Source organism: Agaricus bisporus (genome assembly GCF_000300575.1).
Source record: "Agaricus bisporus var. bisporus H97 unplaced genomic scaffold AGABI2scaffold_2, whole genome shotgun sequence".
Classification (NCBI taxonomy): Eukaryota; Fungi; Basidiomycota; class Agaricomycetes; order Agaricales; family Agaricaceae; genus Agaricus; species Agaricus bisporus.
In genome coordinates, this window is record NW_006267355.1 from 1,932,122 (window position 1) to 1,952,034 (window position 19,913).

The 19,913-nt window shown below is 48.1% G+C and overlaps 8 protein-coding genes across 8 annotated transcripts in view; 5 read left to right on the forward strand and 3 right to left on the reverse strand.

Moving 5' to 3' along the window:
• Nucleotides 1-4: 4 nt before the first annotated feature.
• On the forward strand, nucleotides 5-1,573 carry AGABI2DRAFT_190688 (hypothetical protein). Its single transcript, XM_006458341.1, has 10 exons — nucleotides 5-262; nucleotides 312-474; nucleotides 523-594; nucleotides 649-719; nucleotides 776-824; nucleotides 875-949; nucleotides 1,002-1,080; nucleotides 1,133-1,202; nucleotides 1,254-1,282; nucleotides 1,337-1,573. The coding sequence occupies exons 1-10, from the start codon at nucleotides 104-106 to the stop codon at nucleotides 1,485-1,487; spliced, it is 918 nt and encodes a 305-aa protein (XP_006458404.1). The 5' UTR covers nucleotides 5-103; the 3' UTR covers nucleotides 1,488-1,573.
• On the forward strand, nucleotides 1,560-3,268 carry AGABI2DRAFT_190689 (hypothetical protein). The gene is made up of 6 exons (XM_006458342.1): nucleotides 1,560-1,625; nucleotides 1,683-1,754; nucleotides 1,807-1,869; nucleotides 1,928-2,027; nucleotides 2,087-2,741; nucleotides 2,797-3,268. The coding sequence occupies exons 1-6, from the start codon at nucleotides 1,612-1,614 to the stop codon at nucleotides 3,108-3,110; spliced, it is 1,218 nt and encodes a 405-aa protein (XP_006458405.1). The 5' UTR covers nucleotides 1,560-1,611; the 3' UTR covers nucleotides 3,111-3,268.
• A 23-nt stretch (nucleotides 3,269-3,291) lies between these two features.
• On the reverse strand, nucleotides 3,292-3,948 carry AGABI2DRAFT_216927 (hypothetical protein; the record flags this gene model as incomplete). Its single annotated transcript, XM_006458343.1, has 5 exons — nucleotides 3,753-3,948; nucleotides 3,643-3,690; nucleotides 3,552-3,589; nucleotides 3,418-3,499; nucleotides 3,292-3,362 (listed from the first exon to the last, which is right to left on the reverse strand). Coding segments are annotated over exons 1-5 (408 nt in total), but the record flags the coding sequence as incomplete, so codon positions are not given.
• Nucleotides 3,949-4,066: 118 nt separating this feature from the next.
• Nucleotides 4,067-7,481, forward strand: AGABI2DRAFT_199975 (hypothetical protein). The gene is made up of 15 exons (XM_006458344.1): nucleotides 4,067-4,254; nucleotides 4,305-4,355; nucleotides 4,407-4,590; nucleotides 4,639-4,692; nucleotides 4,742-4,838; nucleotides 4,888-4,935; nucleotides 4,989-5,090; nucleotides 5,148-5,632; nucleotides 5,681-5,935; nucleotides 5,998-6,076; nucleotides 6,130-6,283; nucleotides 6,335-6,553; nucleotides 6,602-6,804; nucleotides 6,862-6,933; nucleotides 6,983-7,481. Exons 1-15 carry the CDS (start codon nucleotides 4,099-4,101, stop codon nucleotides 7,389-7,391), a joined length of 2,568 nt encoding a protein of 855 aa, XP_006458407.1. The 5' UTR covers nucleotides 4,067-4,098; the 3' UTR covers nucleotides 7,392-7,481.
• Nucleotides 7,482-7,518: 37 nt separating this feature from the next.
• Nucleotides 7,519-10,328, forward strand: AGABI2DRAFT_115438 (hypothetical protein; the record flags this gene model as incomplete). The annotated part of the gene is made up of 11 exons (XM_006458345.1): nucleotides 7,519-7,902; nucleotides 7,959-8,084; nucleotides 8,141-8,372; nucleotides 8,429-8,634; nucleotides 8,690-8,872; nucleotides 8,926-9,108; nucleotides 9,168-9,446; nucleotides 9,494-9,664; nucleotides 9,716-9,997; nucleotides 10,054-10,185; nucleotides 10,236-10,328. 11 exons carry the CDS (start codon nucleotides 7,519-7,521, stop codon nucleotides 10,326-10,328), a joined length of 2,271 nt encoding a protein of 756 aa, XP_006458408.1.
• Nucleotides 10,329-10,375: 47 nt separating this feature from the next.
• Nucleotides 10,376-11,245, reverse strand: AGABI2DRAFT_65196 (hypothetical protein; the record flags this gene model as incomplete). The annotated part of the gene is made up of 4 exons (XM_006458346.1): nucleotides 10,376-10,561; nucleotides 10,613-10,825; nucleotides 10,876-11,031; nucleotides 11,111-11,245. Coding segments are annotated over 4 exons (690 nt in total), but the record flags the coding sequence as incomplete, so codon positions are not given.
• An 87-nt stretch (nucleotides 11,246-11,332) lies between these two features.
• AGABI2DRAFT_183448 (hypothetical protein) lies at nucleotides 11,333-18,055 on the reverse strand (the record flags this gene model as incomplete). Its single annotated transcript, XM_006458347.1, has 17 exons — nucleotides 11,333-11,608; nucleotides 11,664-11,973; nucleotides 12,026-12,094; nucleotides 12,145-12,630; nucleotides 12,684-12,785; nucleotides 12,842-12,963; nucleotides 13,017-13,548; nucleotides 13,598-14,750; nucleotides 14,800-14,887; nucleotides 14,949-15,376; nucleotides 15,429-16,249; nucleotides 16,296-16,349; nucleotides 16,398-17,081; nucleotides 17,131-17,325; nucleotides 17,463-17,686; nucleotides 17,733-17,862; nucleotides 17,915-18,055. 14 exons carry the CDS (start codon nucleotides 18,053-18,055, stop codon nucleotides 12,424-12,426), a joined length of 4,881 nt encoding a protein of 1,626 aa, XP_006458410.1. The 3' UTR covers nucleotides 11,333-11,608; nucleotides 11,664-11,973; nucleotides 12,026-12,094; nucleotides 12,145-12,423.
• Nucleotides 18,056-19,379: 1,324 nt separating this feature from the next.
• Nucleotides 19,380-19,913, forward strand: part of AGABI2DRAFT_199986 (hypothetical protein) — a 3,555-nt gene continuing 3,021 nt past the window's right edge. Inside the window, exons 1-2 of the mRNA XM_006458348.1 lie at nucleotides 19,380-19,557; nucleotides 19,614-19,872. Of these exons, the coding sequence (XP_006458411.1) occupies nucleotides 19,614-19,872 (259 nt within the window). The 5' untranslated portion in view covers nucleotides 19,380-19,557. The remainder of the gene's footprint in view (nucleotides 19,558-19,613; nucleotides 19,873-19,913) is intronic.

Sequence of the window (19,913 nt, forward strand, 5' to 3'; positions counted from 1 at the left end):
AATGATTGATATATATAGACTCTTGTCCCGCGGCCTGTGAACCTGCACCCATTCATTAACCGACCGGCCTTAGTCAGGATAACTACAGGCAACCTTCACACCGATGGCACAAGCTGCATTCCGGTCGTTTAACCTGGCTTTTATACAACTCGGGAAAATTGGAGTAGACAAGGCGGAAAATCTGAAGCATGCATGCGATATGATTCGTACAGCGGCCTCTGGGCAGGGACAAAACAAAAAACCTGATCTGATTGTCCTTCCTGTTCGCCTTTTGCCCGTTTCCAGATACACATTCTTACTAGTAATGCCAGGAATTTTTCACTACGCCACTCGGGGATGCACCCTTGATACCTACCCATGCTGAGGACATTGAATTCACGCCCGGAGAGCCATATGATATCACGAATTCGAAGAGCGATAGCGTTAAGATGTTGTCCGATGTCGCAAAGGAAACGGGGACGTGGTTGATCGGAGGTGATGCCGTTGAAAGTACTTGAAAGAGCGACTGCTGACGTAGTCTAGGTTCTTTACCGGAGCGCGACGCGGTGGAAGAGGGCAAATTCTACAACACCTGCACGGTTTATAATCCCAAAGGTGGTCGAATGTCATTGGTTTCATACTACGTGTGTTGATATGACATCGGGCAAGGCGAACTTGTTGCAAGGCATCGCAAAATGCACCTCTTCGATATTGACATACCTGGTAAAATCACCGCTAAGGTCAGTGTGTACCAAGCAATGTGATCGCCCTCTGCTAAGTGTTCCAATGCAATCAGGAAAGCGATACGATTTCCAGCGGAGACGCGCTTACTATGTTCGACACAGGTCAGTAAACGGAGAAGAGTCGAATAAGTGGATAGTGAATATTTCTTCAGAGTTTGCGCGCATTGGCGTCGGTATCTGCTACGATATTCGGTTCCCTGAACTTGCGATGATTGCGGCGCGGAGAGGCCAGTTACTACTCTGCTTGCTGGACTGGGTGCTGACAGGATGGGAAAACAGGCTGCCAGGTACTGATTTATCCCAGCGCATTCAGCATGACGACAGGCGAGTTGCATTGGGAATTGTTACAAAGGCTACGGTAGGTTCCGAGTTATTGTTGAGGTAACCATTCGACTAACGCCGTCGACAAGGGCCGTGGACAACCAGGTGTTCATGGGAATGTGTAGTTGTGCGAGAGACGCCAAGGCCAAATTCAAGGCGGTGAGTGTTTATTGTTGTTAAAACAAAAAAAGAAGCCGAACACAAAAGCAGTGGGGACATTCGATGGTCGTTGATCCGATGTAAGTGTTTTGTCTTGTTAAAAAAATCTGGGCTGGTGTTGACTGGAATGGCAGGGGAAAGGTGCTCGCAGAGGCGGGGGAGGACGAGGAGATAGTGTATGTGAGGATTGAGGCAGAGGAGCTGGACCGTGCGCGACAAGGAATACCAGTGAGCGGGCAGCGGCGGTTCGACGTTTACGGAAACATAGCGTTGTTTCCCGATTAGGGAAAAGGTGTAGAAGGTTGTAGAATAGTAATCGAATAAAAGAAACTGCGCCCTTAAAATAGGAAATCCGGGCACTGCACTGCTTGCATAACTTCCCCCTTCCCCTTCCCTCCCGCCGGCCACCATGGTCTTCGAAAGGTAGGCCGCCACTCGCCTCGTCGCCCGCTCTCCCCCTCACCCGTCTTCTCTTCCCAGAAAATACTATGAGCTCCTCGAGGTCAGCCCCGATGCCTCCGAATCCGACCTTAAAAAAGCCTACCGCAAGAGGTAGCTCGTTTTCAGGTTTCTCGCTTTTTTCCTATTCTCATTCGTCTTCTAGGGCCCTCAAACTTCACCCAGACAAGGGTGGTGACCCCGAACTCTTCAAGGAGGTGACACATGCGTATGTTCAGCTCTCTTGTCCCTGTTTTTTTCATGTCCTAATGCCCTGCCGATGCCAGCTATGAGATTCTCTCAGATCCCCAGAAGCGTTCGATTTACGATTCGCGCGGAGAAGCTGGTCTCTCCGAGCAGGGTGGCATGGGTGGCATGGATCCTCAAGTCGGTCTACCTAGTCATCGATCATGTTCACTTTTTTTACTGACTTTTTCTCCCCATAGGATCTTTTCAGCCAGCTCTTCGGTGGTGCCGGCGGCTTCTTCGGCGGCGGCAATCGGCCACAGGGTCCACGCAAAACAAAAGACCTTGTCCATCGTGTCCACGTCACCCTTGAGGAGCTCTACAAGGGCAAAACCACAAAGCTCGCACTAACACGTAATATCCTCTGCTCCAAGTGCAAGGGCAAGGGAGGAAAGGACGGTGCCGTGCGGACGTGTCCAGGCTGCCATGGACGTGGTGTCAAGGTCATGATGCGTCACATGGGTCCTATGATTCAACAAATTCAGACTGCTTGCGATGACTGCTCCGGAACTGGTGAATTTATCAACACCAAAGATCGGTGTGGCAACTGCAAGGGCAAGAAGGTCATCCCCGATAAAAAAATGTTGGAAGTTCACATCGACAAGGGAATGAAAGGCGGTCAAACTGTCGTTTTCCGGGGCGAATCCGACCAGGCGCCCTCGGCAGAACCAGGAGACGTCGTCATCGTCATCGAAGAAAAACCTCATGAGCGGTTCCGTCGACAGGAGAATGATCTCATACTCGAGGTCGAAATCGATCTTCTAACTGCCCTTGCTGGAGGTCAATTCGGCATCAAACACCTCGATGAACGAGCACTTGTTGTTCAAGTACATCCAGGGGAAATCACAAAGCATGGTGCGTATCTCTGAATTTCACATTTCGTCGCCTTCATGCTCACTGTCGCAATCAGGTGACGTCAAGGTCATTCATGGTCAGGGTATGCCCTCGCAACGACACCATGAGCCTGGTGACTTGTATGTCAAAGTCAACGTTAGATTCCCTGAATTGGTGGATGCCTCGGCGATTCCTCTACTTGAACAAGCCCTACCACCTCGTGAACCCCTGGAAGACTTTGGAAAGGATACCACGCTGGATGAGGTCAATCTCGATGCTGTAGATACGCGGTCCAAGAATGGATTTAAATCGGCCGCAGCGGCCGCGGCTGGGGATGATGCGATGGACGAGGATAGTGAGGAGCCTCGGGTACAATGTGCAAACCAATGATGCGCGTTCATTCTTTCACTGTATCTGTTGCTCTGCTTGTTTTCTCTCTCTTTGCATCATAGATTGTTTCCCCTCCCCCCCAAATTTACACATTTTTCGTAATTTACCATGTTCATCAGTCCCAGCTAGTCTGCAATACATGTATTTGGATCTGATACGCATGAAAACCTGAGAAAGGGCTGCTTACCTGAGGATTCAATTTGAATTGGTCGTAGGCTTGGCGGTTGAAAAAGCTGACTTCTGTTTCGTTCTCTAAGAAACGCAGCTGTTGGGAACTGTCCACTGGAAGGAACGAAAGCGATCGCACCGAATCCCAAATCGGCCAAAATACAGGTGTCATCGTTGAGTATCCATTCGTCATGATCAAGATTGATGATCAAATTTGAAGTCTGAACAGCCAGGTGAGGCAAAAATAATCACGAAGGGAAGGGTTTAGATCACCTTGGCTCCATGGGCCTTGGTGTAGAGCTTCATTGTATCTGAGCAGCTAGAATGAGGGACAGAGGACGGCAGAGCTATTATTGTAGCCTACCCAGCGAGACATTCCGATATGGCTTCCAGCCTGGCTGAGTCTCTACAGCTAATCGATGAAAGAGGTATAGTCGGAAGGAAGCCTTCAGTTTATTTGTCGTGGTCGAGTACCTTGGAGAGCTGTTTTTTTCAGGTGGCCGACAGTCGTTGTATGGAGATTGACATTGTGCAGAACCAAGCTTCGCTCTGTCCGGAATTCGAAAGACTTGATGATGCGAATGGTGAGTGTTGCCGACGTTTTTGGCAGAGCGAGATTCGTCGTTGTCGATTCGGAAGCCATTGCCAATTTGTTCAATGATGGCAAGGGAAGTGAGGCTAAATTGTTTAATGATGGCAAGGGAAGGAACTTGGACACCGCCCAGTCCGAGAATTTGCCGACCTCATAAACCAAAATGTCCGCTGTCCATCAGGCTCCTCCAGAAACCCCCGCTTCTAGTCCAAATCATCTCTAGCAAGCATGAATCGCTCTTTCCTCGATGCGTCCATCCCTGATCTCGTCAAAAAACTCAAGGTCGATGAGAAAATATCTCTCTTGGGGGCTCCAAACTGGTGGAACACCACCCCGATACCTAGGCTCGGAATCCCCTCCATCCGCATGAGTGATGGACCAAATGTACTTTAAAATTCCCATTCTTGTACTCCGAGCTCAACGTGAATACTCAGGGTGTTCGAGGCTCTTCCCATTTCGTGTCGACTCCGGCACAATGTCTTCCTGTGTGTCCTTTACCCATCCTCATTCCTGCCACATGTCTAAGAATCGTATAGTGTGCCACTTCACTCGCATCGACATTTGATCTAGATTTGATTCAGAAGGTCGGCGCTTTCTTAGGCCAGGAAGCAAAGATCAAATCGTCGGTTCTTCTCCTCGCTCCTACTTGTAACATCCAGCGGAATCCGCTCGGCGGACGAGCTTTCGAATCGTTTTCCGAGGACCCATATCTCTCAGGTAGTATGACCTCTGGGAATATGCTCTCGATTTCTAAAACTTGCTGAACAGGTATGATGGCTGCCGCATACGTCCGTGGTCTCCAATCCGAAAATGTATCTGCTGGTAGGTTTCTCGCACTAGTGATGTTCTTTAAACTCTGACTCTCAGCCAGTGATCAAGCATTTTGTTGCAAATGATCAAGAATCTGAACGTCTTGCCGCTGATTCAGTCATGTCAGATAGAGCCTTGCGAGAAATATATCTATATCCGTGGGTCGACTGTGCCTTGTGCTGAAAGAATGTCCTAACGTTCGCTTAGCTTTATGCTTGCTCAAAGAGACGCACAACCCTCGGCCTTCATGACATCGTTCGTCAGATCCCTGTAAGAGCTCAACTTAGCTTTGCTGAGTGTTCCTACAGGTACGGAAGAATCAAGGGAATTCATTGCTCCGAAAATTCCGAACTTCTCCAGAATATTCTGCGGCGCGATTGGGGATTCAATGGTATCGTCATCAGTGATTGGTATATATAAATCATCTCAGCCCCCAAGTTTTCCGAGCGCCCTAACGGCATCTGTAGGTTTGGCACTTACAGTGTAAGTGAGGCGATAAATGCCGGATTGGACCTTGAGATGCCCGGCCCTCCTCGGTGGAGGCAGCCATTGCTTGTCCTACAAACTCTTTCCACACAGAAGATCTTGCTACAGAAAATCGATGAATGTGTCTCAAACCTATTGACTTTCATTCAAAAACAAGCGAGACGTAATCCAGAGGTTGTATATGGCGATGGCGTCGAACGAACTAGGGATACTCCCGAAAATCGTGCATTCTGTCGTAAATTAGCCGCGGAGGGCATGGTACTGTTGAAAAACACCAATAACGTGTTGCCACTGTCTCCGAACAAGGTCAAACGAGTCGCGATTATCGGACCTAATGCTAAAGAGCGCGTAATATCTGGTGGGGGATCTGCTGCTCTCAAGCCAAGCTATGTCGTATCCCCCTGGGATGGCATCACGCAGAACTCTCCCGTCGGAATTGAATTCATCCACCACACCGGATGTTACGGTTTGTGTTTGCTCAATGTTCCTGGATTGATATTCATTGGTTCATTAGCTCACAAATATCTGCCTACACTGGAAAATAATCTGGTTACACCGAACGGCCAACCCGGCTGGCTGTGTACATTCTATACTCACGACGAATTTGGGAAACCGGACACTCCTATTGCTGAATTCAAGCTGCACGATACAAGGGTCAAATTGAATGATTTCCTGCCTCCAGGCCTCGGATCTGAATGGACCATCAAGTTGACAGGCAAGCTGACGTTTGAGAAGACGGCTGAGTTTGAGCTTGGTTTGACGGTTGCTGGTGAGTAGCGAAGATTTGGTCCATAAACTTTCGATTTGCCAATTCTCGGGTCATATATTTAGGAAGAGCGAAACTCTGGGTTGATGGCAAGCTTACCATTGACAACTGGACTAACCAAACCCCAGGCGACTTCTTCTATGGGTTCGTTTGACATTTATTATTTTGTTACTCATGGAATATTAATATGCCCAAAGTCAGGGGACAGTAGAAGAAAAGGCTACTGTCAACTTTTCAGCAGGAAAAGCGGTAGATGTTCTTGTCGAATATACTAATACTGTTGCCTCCGACACCGATGACGATCAACACGGGGGGGATCGTATTTCTCAGCCGGCCTTGATGCGTGGTGTGGTGAGCGCAAACACCTTGGTATTTCTGGGCGTGAATCAAACTATTATGTAGCGATTAGGTGGTTGCGAGAAATTTGATGCAGAAGAAGGCATAGCAGAAGCAGTTGCCCTCGCAAAGGAATCCGATGTCGTTATATTTGTCGGTGGTTTAACGCCAGAATGGGAGAGCGAGGGCTTTGACAGGCCTACTCTAGATATGCCTGGCCTTCAGAACCAGACTATTTCACGCTTGGCTGACGCGAACCCAAACACCATTGTAGTCATACAAGCAGTAAGCATGCCCTTCTCGTTGTTATTATGGATATTCATGTCTGCAAAGGGGTCTGCTGTGTCGATGCCATGGATTAACTCTGTGTCGGGAATTTTGCAAGCCTGGTATTCCGGCAACGAACTGGGGAATGCTCTTTCCGATGTGCTTTTTGGGAAAGTCAACCCGAGTGGACGTTTACCACTGACTTTACCTGCCTGCATTCAAGATAGTCCAGCATACTTGAACGATAAATGCGAGAACGGAAAAATTCAGTAGGCATTAAAAATATCTTTCAAAAAATCAGGTCCTTCCACTTATGCAATCTCCAGCTATCGAGAAGATCTCTTCGTCGGTTACAAGCATTACCAGGCGAGGGGAATCAAGCCTTTGTTTCCTTTCGGGTAAGTAGTTCCTCTGTTTCACTGGGCGAAGATTTATCTCTCTCGCAAGCCACGGTCTCTCGTACACAAAGTTCTCTCTCAATGACCTTCAAGTTTCAATGCCGTCCGAGTTTGATGCCAGTTCACGCGTTACAGTCTCGGCTTTGCTCAAGAACGAGGGCCAGGTGGTAGGGTCAGAGGTGGTGCAGATATACGTGTCGTATCCCGTCGATCTGGGATTAACAACGCCTGTGAACCAATTGCGCGGTTTTAGAAAAGCGCACGACGTTGTGCCAGGTGCATCCCAAAAGCTTGACATCATACTTGATAAATATGCATTCTCGCTGTGGGACGAACTTCGGTCTGCATGGAGAGTGAGTGCAGGACAGTACTTGATCCATGCTGGGTTTAGTAGTGATGCTCTCCCGCTGTCTGCGTCTGTCGAAATACCGCAGACCTTCTATTGGAATGGGTTGTAGTACGATATGTAGTCGGTTCGTGTGTACTTAGTAGCAAAGGATTACCGATCAAAGCAATATTTACATTGCTGATGCTGACCCGCTTGATGTTTACTTGATGTCCTTCCTCCACCACCCTTAACGTCTCATGACCATTTCTGAACCTCAAGATAATGGACAACAGTCAGACGGCTTGCCTACTAAGTCTACTCGACGTGACCCAAGGACTTTAACATCTCTACCAGATATCCTCTCCTGTCTCTCTGCTCTCCAATCTGAGGAAGCTGAAGTTTCCAATGCACTCACAAGCCTCTTAAATGCTCGTGAACCTATAGTCACATCTTTAAATCGTCTGAGGTCACTTTTACCAGAGCTGGATGGTTTGCATGGTGAAGCACAACTTTTCGCCAACAAAGTCTCTCGGACGGCAACCACTGCGGACAGGATTGGAAGTAAGGTGCTGTCTTTGGATGAGGAGATGAGTAGAGTGAAAGAAGCAGGGGATCGCGTAAATCAGGTTATCGACCTCAAGGTATTTATTCGCGCTCTCTAACAGCTCTAATTCTCATTGCACATGGCTTCCATCAGGCGTCGCTTACTTCTCTCAACATTTCCATAGAAAATCGTGATTGGGAAGCAGCTACACTCCATTGTGCAAGGGCTATGGCTCTGCCCTCTGATGTCATTTCTGGTCCATTCTCTGGAACGGCGGTGGTAATGCCCCTTGTTCGCCTGTAGCTTCCATTATTTCTGAACAAACGTATTACCAGCCAACTGCAGAAAGCCATCTCCCACCCTCAGAAACTTTACAGAAAGCTAGGGAGCATCTCCTTTCGGTATTCTTACAAAACTTTGAAGAAGCTTCGCGATCGAGGGATTCAACTGCTACTAGTCGGTTTTTCAAGTTGTTCCCAGCTATTGGGTGGGAGGCTGAAGGATTACGAGCTTATGCGGATTTCGTGGTTCATCTTGTACGAGGAAGAGCACCGGCTTCCGCCAACAGTATGTATGCTTTATATTACAAGAAGTTATTCGTGAGCTCAAGATTGATTCTCTAGCTTCGTCGCCACTTTATTACATTACGGCTCTCACATCACTGTTCGAGAGTATTGCATTGATCGTCGACCAGCACCAGCCTGTAGTCGAAAAATACTACGGTCCTGGGAAAATGAGCAGTGTCGTCATTCGACTACTAGAAGAATGCGACAGAGTCACGAAAAGCCTGCTCGAAGGTTGGGAGGAGGAACGAGGCATGAAGAGGAAAGTAAGTCAATGTTGTTTAATCAAGTCAGGCACAACTTGATATGTGTTTATTGCAGCTTTCCGAGGTTCAGAATAATCCTCCTATACTCATGTTCACCACGACTGGTCGGCGACAGCCTATCCAAGGCAATGAGGAACCTGTTGTTGACCCACGAGAGATTGACAAAGTTCTGTCGGAGACTGCTAGTATGTTGGGAAGGTGGGCTATGTTCAAAAAGTTTCTACTTGAAGCTCTCAGTGTATGTGCGTCGTATTCTCCTTTGTGAACCTGTATCTGAATGTAATAACGAAGGGGTCTACTTTGCCTGACGAAGCTGGGGACGACAATAATGAGGGAGAAAGCGAACAGGCGCGGACGAGTAGTCGCATGGAGGAATCTTCACTGCAACTGGAAGAGACTAGTTCTGAGAAACTGTTTCAACATACCATTTTCACTTATTTTGTACCTCTTGAAATTTGGTATACGCGTACCATTGTGGACAAGGCAGGTGGATTTCAATCGTCTTCATACATGCATCTCATCTTTACTGGCAGGCACATAGGACTTCGAGTCCAGACGTTTCCCAGACGCCAGTCATCACAACGACACCTGATGATGTTTTCTATATTTTGAAGCTGGTTGTGTCACGGATGCTATCAACCGGTTCTGTATTGGTTGTTCAACGGACACTCGAACAGCTACGAGAGGTCATTGAGCAAGATTATATCGGAATCATCAGGAAAAAGCTGGATGATGTTTATCGGAATGCTGTTGTCTCTGGGTCTCATGCTCGCGCAGATAAGATGGAGAGGGAAAATCGTATGATGTTCATCGTAAGTGGCTTATCCTACAATGGGGATATGGTCTCAACGGGCTCCAGATCTTATTAAATGACTTGGATATATCGACGTCCCACTTGGAACGACTCGTTCGGGAATTCATGGAAGGTAGCATGGTATCTCAAAATTTCACAGACGCTCAAGGGGAAAAAGTAAGATCGTGTCTTGCTGAATTCCAGTCATCAGCTGGAAAATTCAAGGGTCCACTTCGAGTGAGTGTCAACCATTCGCAGGTATTTTTGTACCTGACTTGTGATTCCTAGTCTGGGATCGAACAGCTCTTCAATCAGCTTCTACGGCCGAAACTACGGAATTTCATACCAGAGGTGTACAACAATGTTTCTTATCAACTCGACGAAGATGGGTATACTGCGTCTGAGTATCAAGATATTGTGCGGAAACGATTTGTGAAGACGTGGGAAGGACTTGTGGACGGGTATAAAGACGCGTTTACGGACAACAACTATCGACTTTTCTTTGGCCTTGCTCTTGACGTGCTTCTTCGACCATGGGAAAAGTTCATGCTCAACTTCAAATACACAGAGGTAAATATTAGCCTGTCTTTTGCACTTGGAAATTGGTGTTAACGTGATTCCACCAGCTGGGTGCTATACGATTCGATAGAGACCTTCGCGCCATCACAACGTACCTTAGCTCCCAAACGCTTTTTGGTGACATCAGAGATAGGTTTACGCGACTGCAGCAAATTTCCACCATTCTCAATTTGGACGCTGTAAGCACACTCGGCTTTTGATCTAATTGCGCACTGACTCAATTGGTCAGGATGAAAATGTGGACGAGTTCTATAATAGCTCTGGTATTACCTGGAAGCTATCCGGCCAGGAAGCACGGACGATTGCCAACCTAAAAATCTAGGTATACAGTACTGGATGATACATACATAGTTGTGATATTATGGATTCTTAACCTCTTCGTAAAGCATCAAGCCTAGCTTGGAGTGCGTCCTCATCCGACATGGCAGGGCCGGCACCGCCGCCCGTGTTACTTGGGCCTGCGGGCGAAGCTCCGCCCTGCTCCCCAAGTGCGACAGGTTGTCGATCTGCCAGAGACTTGGAAGCCGCAGCGATACCAGTCGGGGCTTCCGTAAGCTGGAGGAAGATTGAGATAAAGAACAAAGGAGAATCGGTAGAGAGACGTACCTGATGGGAGAGATCGACGCCGATTTCGTCGAGGACCTGTTTGAGGATCTTATCTCCTTCCTCCTCCTCATCTTCTTCCTCGTCCATGACATCGTCGACAGCGTCGGACATCATCTCTTCTTTCATGTCCATCATAGAGCTCTCTTTCTCAAAGTCGGTCATGATGCGCTGAATTTGAGGTAGATTGAGGCCGCGGTTCATGGAGGCCATTGCCTATCTATGGGGGTGGGTGACAGAGGACTGCGGAGGGTGGAGGTACATACCCGGGTAGCACCTCGCATGGCGTCGGCCATTTGCTGGTTACTTCGGAGGGTCTGTATTCGTAGGCCGACGGCCTGGAGCTGAGTGCGCATCTGGTAGAATTTCTGGACATATCGACGCGTCCTGACGAGATCTTTGGCCATGACTTTGCAGGCATTCTTGGGGGTTGGATGAACAAGGGAGAAAGAAGTGTTGGAGAGAGGTTGGAAGTGTGAAGAGTTCGAAGAGTGTTGGGACTGGAAGTTTGCGAGGGTTTAGAACTTGGGTGAATAAAGTTAGTGCTCGGTCGAGCTCGCGCTGGGCCTTTGCGAGGGCGCGCTGGTGCTGTCGAAGGCGCTCTGCGGGGGTAACTGTGCGGCCAAAGAGGGATTCCTAGGGAGGGGTGTGAGAGGGGTGGAGATGGGATGGAGGAGGACTTGCGATGAGGTTCATGGCGAGATGCGAGCGTGGGAGAATGGACTCTGCTCTGCTCGACATTGGCACTCAGTGCGCCAGCCCAGACTGCCACACTCTCGACTTTCTCCCTCTCTCCTGCCCAGCATGCGCACGTCCCTTCTGTCCCGCTCACATCCTCCCCGACCTCCATCCCTGTGTTGCCCCAGCCCCGCCCACCACCGCCCAGCATGACAAGCTCAACAGGTGCGCACTACAACACTGCAGCAAGCTCGCCCTCGATGCCTACAGCACTGCCAACTCACTCGCCTGTCCTGCCTGCCACAACTCGTACTGTCCAGAGCAAGCCCTACTTTCGTCCATTCAATAACCGTTGTACTCATACTGCTTCACCAAGGCACCGGCATCCAACATCTCACATGTGCACCCCAATCTCCTCAGCTTCAGAATCTGTCCCAAACACCAAGGCTCGCGCGCTTCTCGCAAAAGTATCTTCATCTGCTCCACGACCATCATCCAAGAGAGTCCCCAAACCTCCAACGGACCCCATCAAGCTCGCAGCCTTTCAAAAAGTTCAGCGAATGAAGATGCGCCATACCGCGGTACCTCTTGATCCCAAAGACAAGTCCCTCTCTCCTCCGGTGGATCAGCGGTTACATATAAAAGTCCGATACGGCGAAATATCAAAGGTATTCTGGTTACGCAAGGTTACTTTTCTTCACTGTCAATCGAGATAAGGAATATAATTCAATAAACCAGACGCTTATCACCGGCAAAGCTCTCGATCTCATCTGTGGCCACTTTGGCGTTGGGCCGAGTGATTCTGTGGTGCGCATGATTGAATTTGGAAAAATCATCTTAATTGAAACTATTATCAGCCCCGGCGTCTATCCATTGACGGATCAGACGCTCAATTGCTCAACGACAAGCCCCTTTCGGAACAAGCCGATGACGGATCAACACTCTCCTTGCTTCGATAGGGTTGCTCTCTCTCATTCTCCGAATAAGATTTCCGCATTAAGACTAAGGTACAAACTCAGGATAGGCAACGGTATATGCGAATTGTAGTCGTAATGATAACAAGGAAAAAAATGACCGTTTAATTCCAAAAAAACCATCCAGCACAAAATTGAAAAACAAGAAGAAAAAAAACTGGATCATGAAACAAGCGCAGCCAGGCGCCTTAGATGCGAAACATTAAGGTATGCTGGGACGTATGTCTCCAGTCCCGACACTTCACGAGGAAGTGCAAGTTCAAACGGTCCCACTTCTTCAGTCTCCGGCGACAACAGCAGATGGTCGTTACGATCATTGGCCTGCACCCTCGAAGCCACCACTCTCAGGATCTCCGGCGAAATCGGGTTCTGTTCAATCTCCCGTCAGTCATAGAACAGTCTCATCAAGGGAATTCCCTTACCTCGTAGTCAGCGACGTAGTAATTAGTGCACATCCTCTGGATTTGCATTGGACTCAGCATCCAACACACGTCATAAATAATCTCTATATCAGCAGCCGTGGCCTGTGGATAACAACAACGTTAATAGACACAAAACCTCAAAGCGCGCAACGACGAACCTTTTTGAGCTGAAGCAGTTTAGTAGCTTGCATAAGATGCTCCAGTTGCAATGTGCCCTCTGGCATATCATGCGACTTGCACCATTCCTCTATCCTCGTGATATTATATTGAATTTGCATAGCTGAGAGGAACGAATCAGCACTGGTTAGCTGCAGAATCGACCTGTGGGCCTACCTCGTTTCCATGATGAAAAGTTTCGTCGCATGAGAAGATCGTTAAAACTCGTAACACCGATTAATTTGAGTAATTCCGTAATAACCTGTTGCACGACGGACTCCTCCATGTAATAACTTTTCAAACTCTTCCAAACCTTGTTGAGGAGATTCAAGATATCATCCATGCTGTACGCCGGCTGGGTATTCGTATTCAAAAGCCGGTTGAACAAACGCCCTCCACCGTCACTCGTCGTGAAACCAGGCAAAGATTGGCTCTCGATCAAAGCAGGGATCACCATTTTCGACAATTTCTTCTTGGTCTCCAGCATCCAAGTATGGTAAATGTTGTACTCCAGACTATCGAGATCATGTTTGACGACGGAAACCAGGCGCTCGTAATCGGCCCAGTCAAACGGTCGAACAGCGTTTTCTTCACCTGGTCCAATCCCTTGCAACATATCACTCTCCGCCACGCAAATGAATGACAACATTTCGTGGACATTTGAGAGCCAGAAAATCCCCGGGACAATGGCATCCTCGGTTTGGAAAGACTGGAACAATATCAATAGCGTGATACAGCGAAACCGCACTACGACGTACCATGACATGCGCTTGGATGCTTTGCATCACGTTCGCAAGGAACCGCTCACTTTCTGCGATTAGACCGTACTTCCACATCTCATTTGTCACCAGACTGATCAGGTTGGCAGGGAATAAAATCTCCTTCACAGCAGAGGGATTTGTCAAGCTAGGCACGGGAATCTTCAGTCCACGAATAAGTCCATCCAAAACGTCCTCATCTAGTTTTTTAGCATCCACCATCAGTCGTATCTTTTCCTCTGCGGGGTCATCATAATCACGGATTCCAGGAAGGCCATTGACGCCACGGAACCGCATATAGTTATCCTCGCCATTAAACACAACAGATACTGCGCGTGGATTATTGGCTTGCGTCCTCTTGACATCTAACATCATTTCATCTGCCGACGTGCGGCTCTCTACGGGCATCAAACCAAATACTCCAGCAGAGCTATGCCTTCGTTGATGTCGGTTGGCAGAGGCTGAATTGCCAGCTGATACACCATTTGGTTCCAATGTACGCAAGGTGGGAGCAAAGGTGGGTGAAAGTGGTGGTTGGTCGCCTCTTGAGCCCCGCGTCAACACATTGAGCGCATTCGCACGGTTGAGCTGCTCGCGTAGATTGCTAACTTCATTCTTGAGTGTCAGAATGACCGAACTGTCTTCTTGTGTTCGAGCAGGTGTGTTTTCCAGTGTTTTCTGTTGAGCTTCAATTTGGGTTGCCTGCCGCGAAATCTCATCCGTCAACTTCAGGATAACATCCTCTTTCTCCATTAACCGCGTAGTAACTTCCTCCAATTTCTTTTCGCTCTCGAGTTTCGCCTGCAACAACTCTTCCTTGCGCGCCACCTCAGCTTCCGCCGTTTGTAAGTTTGCCAGCGTCTGTTTCAAACGGGCGTCTGACTCTTCGTGTCGGTTCATCCACTGTTGCAGTTGTTGCCGAAGTTCGGCAAGCTGTGCTTGAATCCTCTTCTTCTCCTCGTTCCTTTGTTGCAAGTTTTGCGTGAGTTCGACAACTTTGTTTTCCAATTTGTAGGATATCTCTTGGTATTTGAACAAAGAGCGAGCTTCTTCTCGAAGTGCCTTGAGTTCGCGCCGGGCAAAGCGACGGCGGAAGCACGATTGCATGTAAACAACATGTCGGACATCGGATCGGAACCCACGGCGGGCAGTACTAAAGAAGACGTGAGTGCGGACAAAATGAGAAGTGATGTAGCACATACACCCCGCGGAGCAAACTTTGTAGTAAGGAAGCTGCTTGGTACTTCCTCTCATGAACGAATTGCTGGCGTGCCAGCACACCACGGATTCCTAGAATGTGATTATCCAATCAAAACTTGAAATGCATCAGTAAATGGGTTTTGCGACGTACTGCTCTGAACCAAAATTACACCCCTTCGGGCATTAAGGAATTGTTTCCGCTGCTTGAACGCCCGAATAGCAGTCTGTAACCGCCTTGCAGCAAGCTCACGCCGAATACTCTCCACGAGCCTCTTTGCCAATATACCTCGCCACCATGTCTGAATCGTGATAGTAGCTTGTCGTAGTCGTCGGTATTTCTTCATTGCCAAGCGCCTGCGGACATTTTTCTGAACAACAGTGACCATAGTATTGAGCTTGCTCGATCGAAGCGATTCTAGTGCGGCCAGCATGCCAGCTCTGAAGAAGATTTTGGTTAAACCATGCTGATACATGTCCATGTCTGCAATCGTCTTCTCGAGGATGGTCGAGCAGAGTTTGCGAAGATCCATGGATTGAATCATGGGCTGCCAAGCCGTAGAATGCACTAGCATGTAATAACTATACCCCAATCAGTTTATGTCACAGTATGACCAGGGCCAATGCTACTAACCGCTCTGCAAATTCCTCATATGTCCAACGCGTAGGATAACCGGCGCAACTGATGCGAATGGTCTCCAAAACACCACAAGCTCGCAGTTGTCCCAAGACTTGCTGAGGTTGGAATTCCCAAGGTTTCTTGGCTTCGTTTGGTTTGATACAACGGATGTAGTGCACATTCGTCACCTTGAGGGTCTCCATTAGGGTGATTAAGGAGGCTTTGAAAATCGATCCTTGAGTAGGTTTTTTGGTAGCAAGACCAGCACGTTTTACCCCTCCTGTAGTATTGGAGGTGGTTGGGGTACTCGGAGCAACAAATGATTGCCGACCAGGATCAGGTATGACTGATGAACGACGAGAGCCCCCACTGCCACTATCGGAACCGGAGCCGGTAGGAGAAGAACCACCCTCTGTGACCCTAACGGAATTGAGGGCGGCATCGAGAACTTCCTTGAGGAAGGAATTCTTGGTGGCAGCAAGTAAAGTCATATGTTCATCAGGAACAGTATCCCGATTTTTCTCCAGAAATCCTTCGACTTCATAAGTGACATCCAAAGCATAATGGGCGATAGTAAATGAGGTATTGCCAAAACGCGGCTTCTTGAACACATTCTTGAATTCCGATTTAGGAAGTATCTGGGCGTGAAGCTTTTGTAGGAAGGAGGCATCAGTTCCGGAGGGAAGGCGGGACTCTTCATCAAGCAGGCCCAGGACACCAAGTTTGCTTTCAATGACATCAATACAGGGTTGATTGTCGGAAAAGTCAATGAAAGTCCAGTTGATCTCCTCTTTGACATATTCTTCTTGTTCGAGTTTGAATACGTGAGAGTTGAACTAGGCAAAAGTCAGCACAAGTATACCATAGTCTAAAAGCTAATACCTCTTGCTGCAACTTCTCATTGGCGTAGTTAATACTGAATTGTTCAAAAGAATTCTAGTGGAGAGTGAGTAAATATGACTGACAGTAAGACATTGATTCAACCTTTTGAAAATGTTCGAAACCATATATATCCAAAACACCTATGAACATTTCAGCGCGTTCTGCCGCATCGCCATTTTCACCTGCTAAGCTCTCGTTCACGATCGCTACGAGCCATTCGAACGTGCACGCATAGATGAATTTGGCGACCGAATCACGAACAACTGTGGCCTGAGTGGCATTTAAAGCAGTCACAATCTTCTCCGAGCGTGTGACAATCTGTTTTTTGATGGTCCATTTTTTGAAATCCGCGAGAGTTACTCCAAGAAAGCGGGTGGCAAGCTGTAGTGCGGGATCGGTGTCATCAATATTACACTCATTACGAGTCGATGTAATTTTGATGTTGCCGAGATGAAGTAAAGCGGCCAGGAGACGAAATACAGCCCATTGTTTCTCTACTGAGATTCCGACGGTTGACAGGGCCTGCTGGGTAATCCTAAATTCTTCTCCATCATCGACGCCAACGATTGGCGTGGATGCTGGACCTCCCTGCTTCAAATAATGGAATTTTGTGATATCCATGTCGAGACCAAGGTCTTTGCGCTCCTTTGAGGGTGCCCCCGCACATAGTTGATAGAAAATGTGGTAATTTCTCTCCGTCAATGGCTGGAACACTACTCGCGACCGTTCTAAGAGATAGGTACGGATCCGGGCGCCAACGATTTCTTGCTTCCCATCAAAAAGGATCTGTGGAGCATGTAAACACGCGTATGATCAAAATCAAAGAAGATCGAACTTGAATATATTTTCCAAAACGGGAGGAGTTATCGTTGCGTGTCGTTTTTGCATTTCCGAAGGCCTCAAGAATGGGATTGGTTGCGAGAATTTGCTTCTCAATCTCACTCGACTCGTCCAATGAAAATTTTGGTTTGGACTTTGTGTTGGAGTCTGGAGGATTCACAGAGGCAAGATAGCGCATGATGAATTTTGCCTATAGCACCGTCAGTGGCTCCTGCTTAATGTCAGATCGATAATGGTACTAACCGACTCGGTTTTTCCAGCACCACTTAGCCAGCGTGAGAGGGGGATTTAGAGGAAGAAAGTATGGACATACCTCTCCCCGGACACGATGATGGTTTGACCCATTCCCTCCTTGCGCATAGCGGTATATGCATCCTCTGCAATGGCAAATAAATGGGGCTCTAGATCGCCTCTCCTTCGGCCACTGTAGGCTTGAATTATTTCGGGACCGTAAAGGGTGACGCGTTGGAAAGGATTGACGGCTATTAGAACTATTCCGCTGTAAGTATAGATACTGTGTTGAGCGTAACGGTTGCGAATGGTATGCAGGACTGTTGGCAATCAGCTGGGCTTGCAATATGAGGGATGGTTACAGACCGGATGGTTCGTTGAGATGCGAAAGAGTAGCGAGATCGTCTGCAGTTTCGAGAAGAGGAGGATTTCGGAGTGGGGGAAGACCTTCTTTGCCATCTTTTATTTCCTTCCCAGAAGTGTTGATGGTAATTTCCTGGGGATGAAGGGGTTAGATGTGGAAATAGAGAGGCGAAATGAAAAAGAACTTTGCCGCGTTCATCGACGAAGACGAGCTTGATGGCGTCGTCGGAGGCCTTGGAGACGGAAGCGACCTCTGCGGATATCCAGGCCTGGTCCTTGTCCTCGAACCAGACACGAGTACCCTTGCTGTAGATGTTCTCCGCCATGGGTGTGGAAGGGGAGACCTGCAAGGCGTGTTGATATCTGTTGTTGTCACTCTGCCCAAATAAATTATGTACTTCACTGTCTAACATCATTTTGTCGCCGTAAATGTAGCCAACCTTGTTCCCAGACCCGATGCATCCCTTCTTAAATCTGCTGCTTTCTCGTCGTTTCAAGGCCCGAATCCTCTCTACCATCTTGTGTTCTGCCCTCGTCGTCATTCGGCCTTTCTCTCGCCACGGAGGTCGATCAGCCTTCCTCGCAATCACCATCAAAGAGCTAGTTTTTTCAGCCCAAGAAAGTTTACCCCAACAAATTGAGGCAACTTCCTTGCATCTCATCGGCGGGTTTACAGGAATCGCTGTCTCGTCTTTTGGCAAAGAACTTACTTCCATTGCCTACAAACACGGCCACGGTACTTGGAACTATGCAATCCCGGCGATAACCCTCACCTTGGTCTGTTTCCTCGGTCTGTTTGTCTATCTTCTTCCTTGATTTCTATCTCAGTTTTTTTTCAACAGCCGGTTGGCTTAAAAGTCGTCTTCCGCGGCTAACTCTCGCAAGTCGTATCGCTTGTTTCGTTTCCATCTGGTTGTTGACCTTCGACGTCGGTTCCCGCCAAGTAAGCCCATTGGGATTGTTGAGTGATCGTCGTCCTCATTTGCTTGGCTTTCAAGCACGTTGGCGAAAATGCCGTTGAATTCACCTGGATCGTTGGAGTCTCTGCAATGACTTCCTTCATTTCCTGCATAGTATTTTGTCGGTGGTCATACTCTCAATTCGCTGTTGAGCTAGCGCAAGCATTGTCGGAATCACAGACTCGTCTCGAGACCAATTTAACAAGCATTGTCCATCCTGCGGCCAATAAAAATACTTCGGACCACTTTGCACCCGCCGAGCTTGTTGGGCGTTCTTTTTCCCTCAATGCTCTTTATCAACAGGCGTCCTTTGAACTTCGCTTTGGTCGAGTGGGCGGTGGGTATTCCTGTCCCAAATATCTCTTTATCATCACGCAGGTATTGATTCCCAAATTAGTTAAATCACTCAAACCCTTGATGGCAAACATTGAAGTAAGGTTCAATCTCATGTGAAGTTCTTCTCAATCTGTCTTGATCCCTAACGACGGTTTCAGCACTTGCGACGAATTCTATCCCACCGGCTCCCCATACCACATTTATCTTCTGAAGATACGCAAGAGGAAATAGAGATGATCAGTCTGCTTCAAACGACCATTCTGGACCTGGGGAATATCCTCTTGCAGTCTATGAAATGCATTGAGATACAAGTTCTCGCTTATTATAATGCTTCCTACTCTCTACCAGCGAATGTGCAGAAAATCAATTTAGTTGCGTTACATGCGCAACTGGCGGAAGTGGTTAACATCGCTCGGGCGCGCCTCCAGCATGTTTGTGACGATCTTGACGTCCAGAAACGGAAATCGTCAGGCCACGTTCATCTTCCGAAAAAAATATTCGATTCCTGCAGTTGTATAATTTCATTACTCCAAGTGCGTTGCCTATAGATCAAAAGTTGTACCCTCAGCAATTATAATGGTTCATGCAGATGGCACAAGAGGTTCAATCAGGTCTCTCCACAACTCAAGATATTAGGACGCGCTACGAGGAATCTCGACTTCGGTTATGGCATCCTCGACTCTCTTCGGCCTGGCTTGGCGTTTCTCCAACGATGGCTACCATTGACGAAGGTGACACGTTTCATGATGTAGATACTCCCGAAGAGCCGGGGGTAATATCTGAACCTGAAGGACTCCAGGGCATCGCTGAGCGTGTTGCCCTTGAAGTTCCCGATGCAAAATTACTTGCAAGTGTCAATCGTTCGGGATTACGCGGTCCGACGCGTCGC

Coding starts and splice junctions, on each gene's coding strand:
- AGABI2DRAFT_190688 (XM_006458341.1), top strand. CDS start 104: ATGGCACAAGCTGCATTCCGGTCGTTTAACCTGGCTTTTATACAACTC. Junction 720..775: donor CTGGTAAAATCACCGCTAAG/GTCAGTGTGTAC, acceptor CAATGCAATCAG/GAAAGCGATACGATTTCCAG. Junction 825..874: donor GCTTACTATGTTCGACACAG/GTCAGTAAACGG, acceptor ATATTTCTTCAG/AGTTTGCGCGCATTGGCGTC.
- AGABI2DRAFT_190689 (XM_006458342.1), top strand. Junction 1,755..1,806: donor AAAAAAGCCTACCGCAAGAG/GTAGCTCGTTTT, acceptor TTCGTCTTCTAG/GGCCCTCAAACTTCACCCAG. Junction 2,028..2,086: donor TGGGTGGCATGGATCCTCAA/GTCGGTCTACCT, acceptor TTCTCCCCATAG/GATCTTTTCAGCCAGCTCTT.
- AGABI2DRAFT_199975 (XM_006458344.1), top strand. CDS start 4,099: ATGAATCGCTCTTTCCTCGATGCGTCCATCCCTGATCTCGTCAAAAAA. Junction 5,633..5,680: donor CCACCACACCGGATGTTACG/GTTTGTGTTTGC, acceptor TTGGTTCATTAG/CTCACAAATATCTGCCTACA. Junction 6,077..6,129: donor CCAGGCGACTTCTTCTATGG/GTTCGTTTGACA, acceptor ATATGCCCAAAG/TCAGGGGACAGTAGAAGAAA.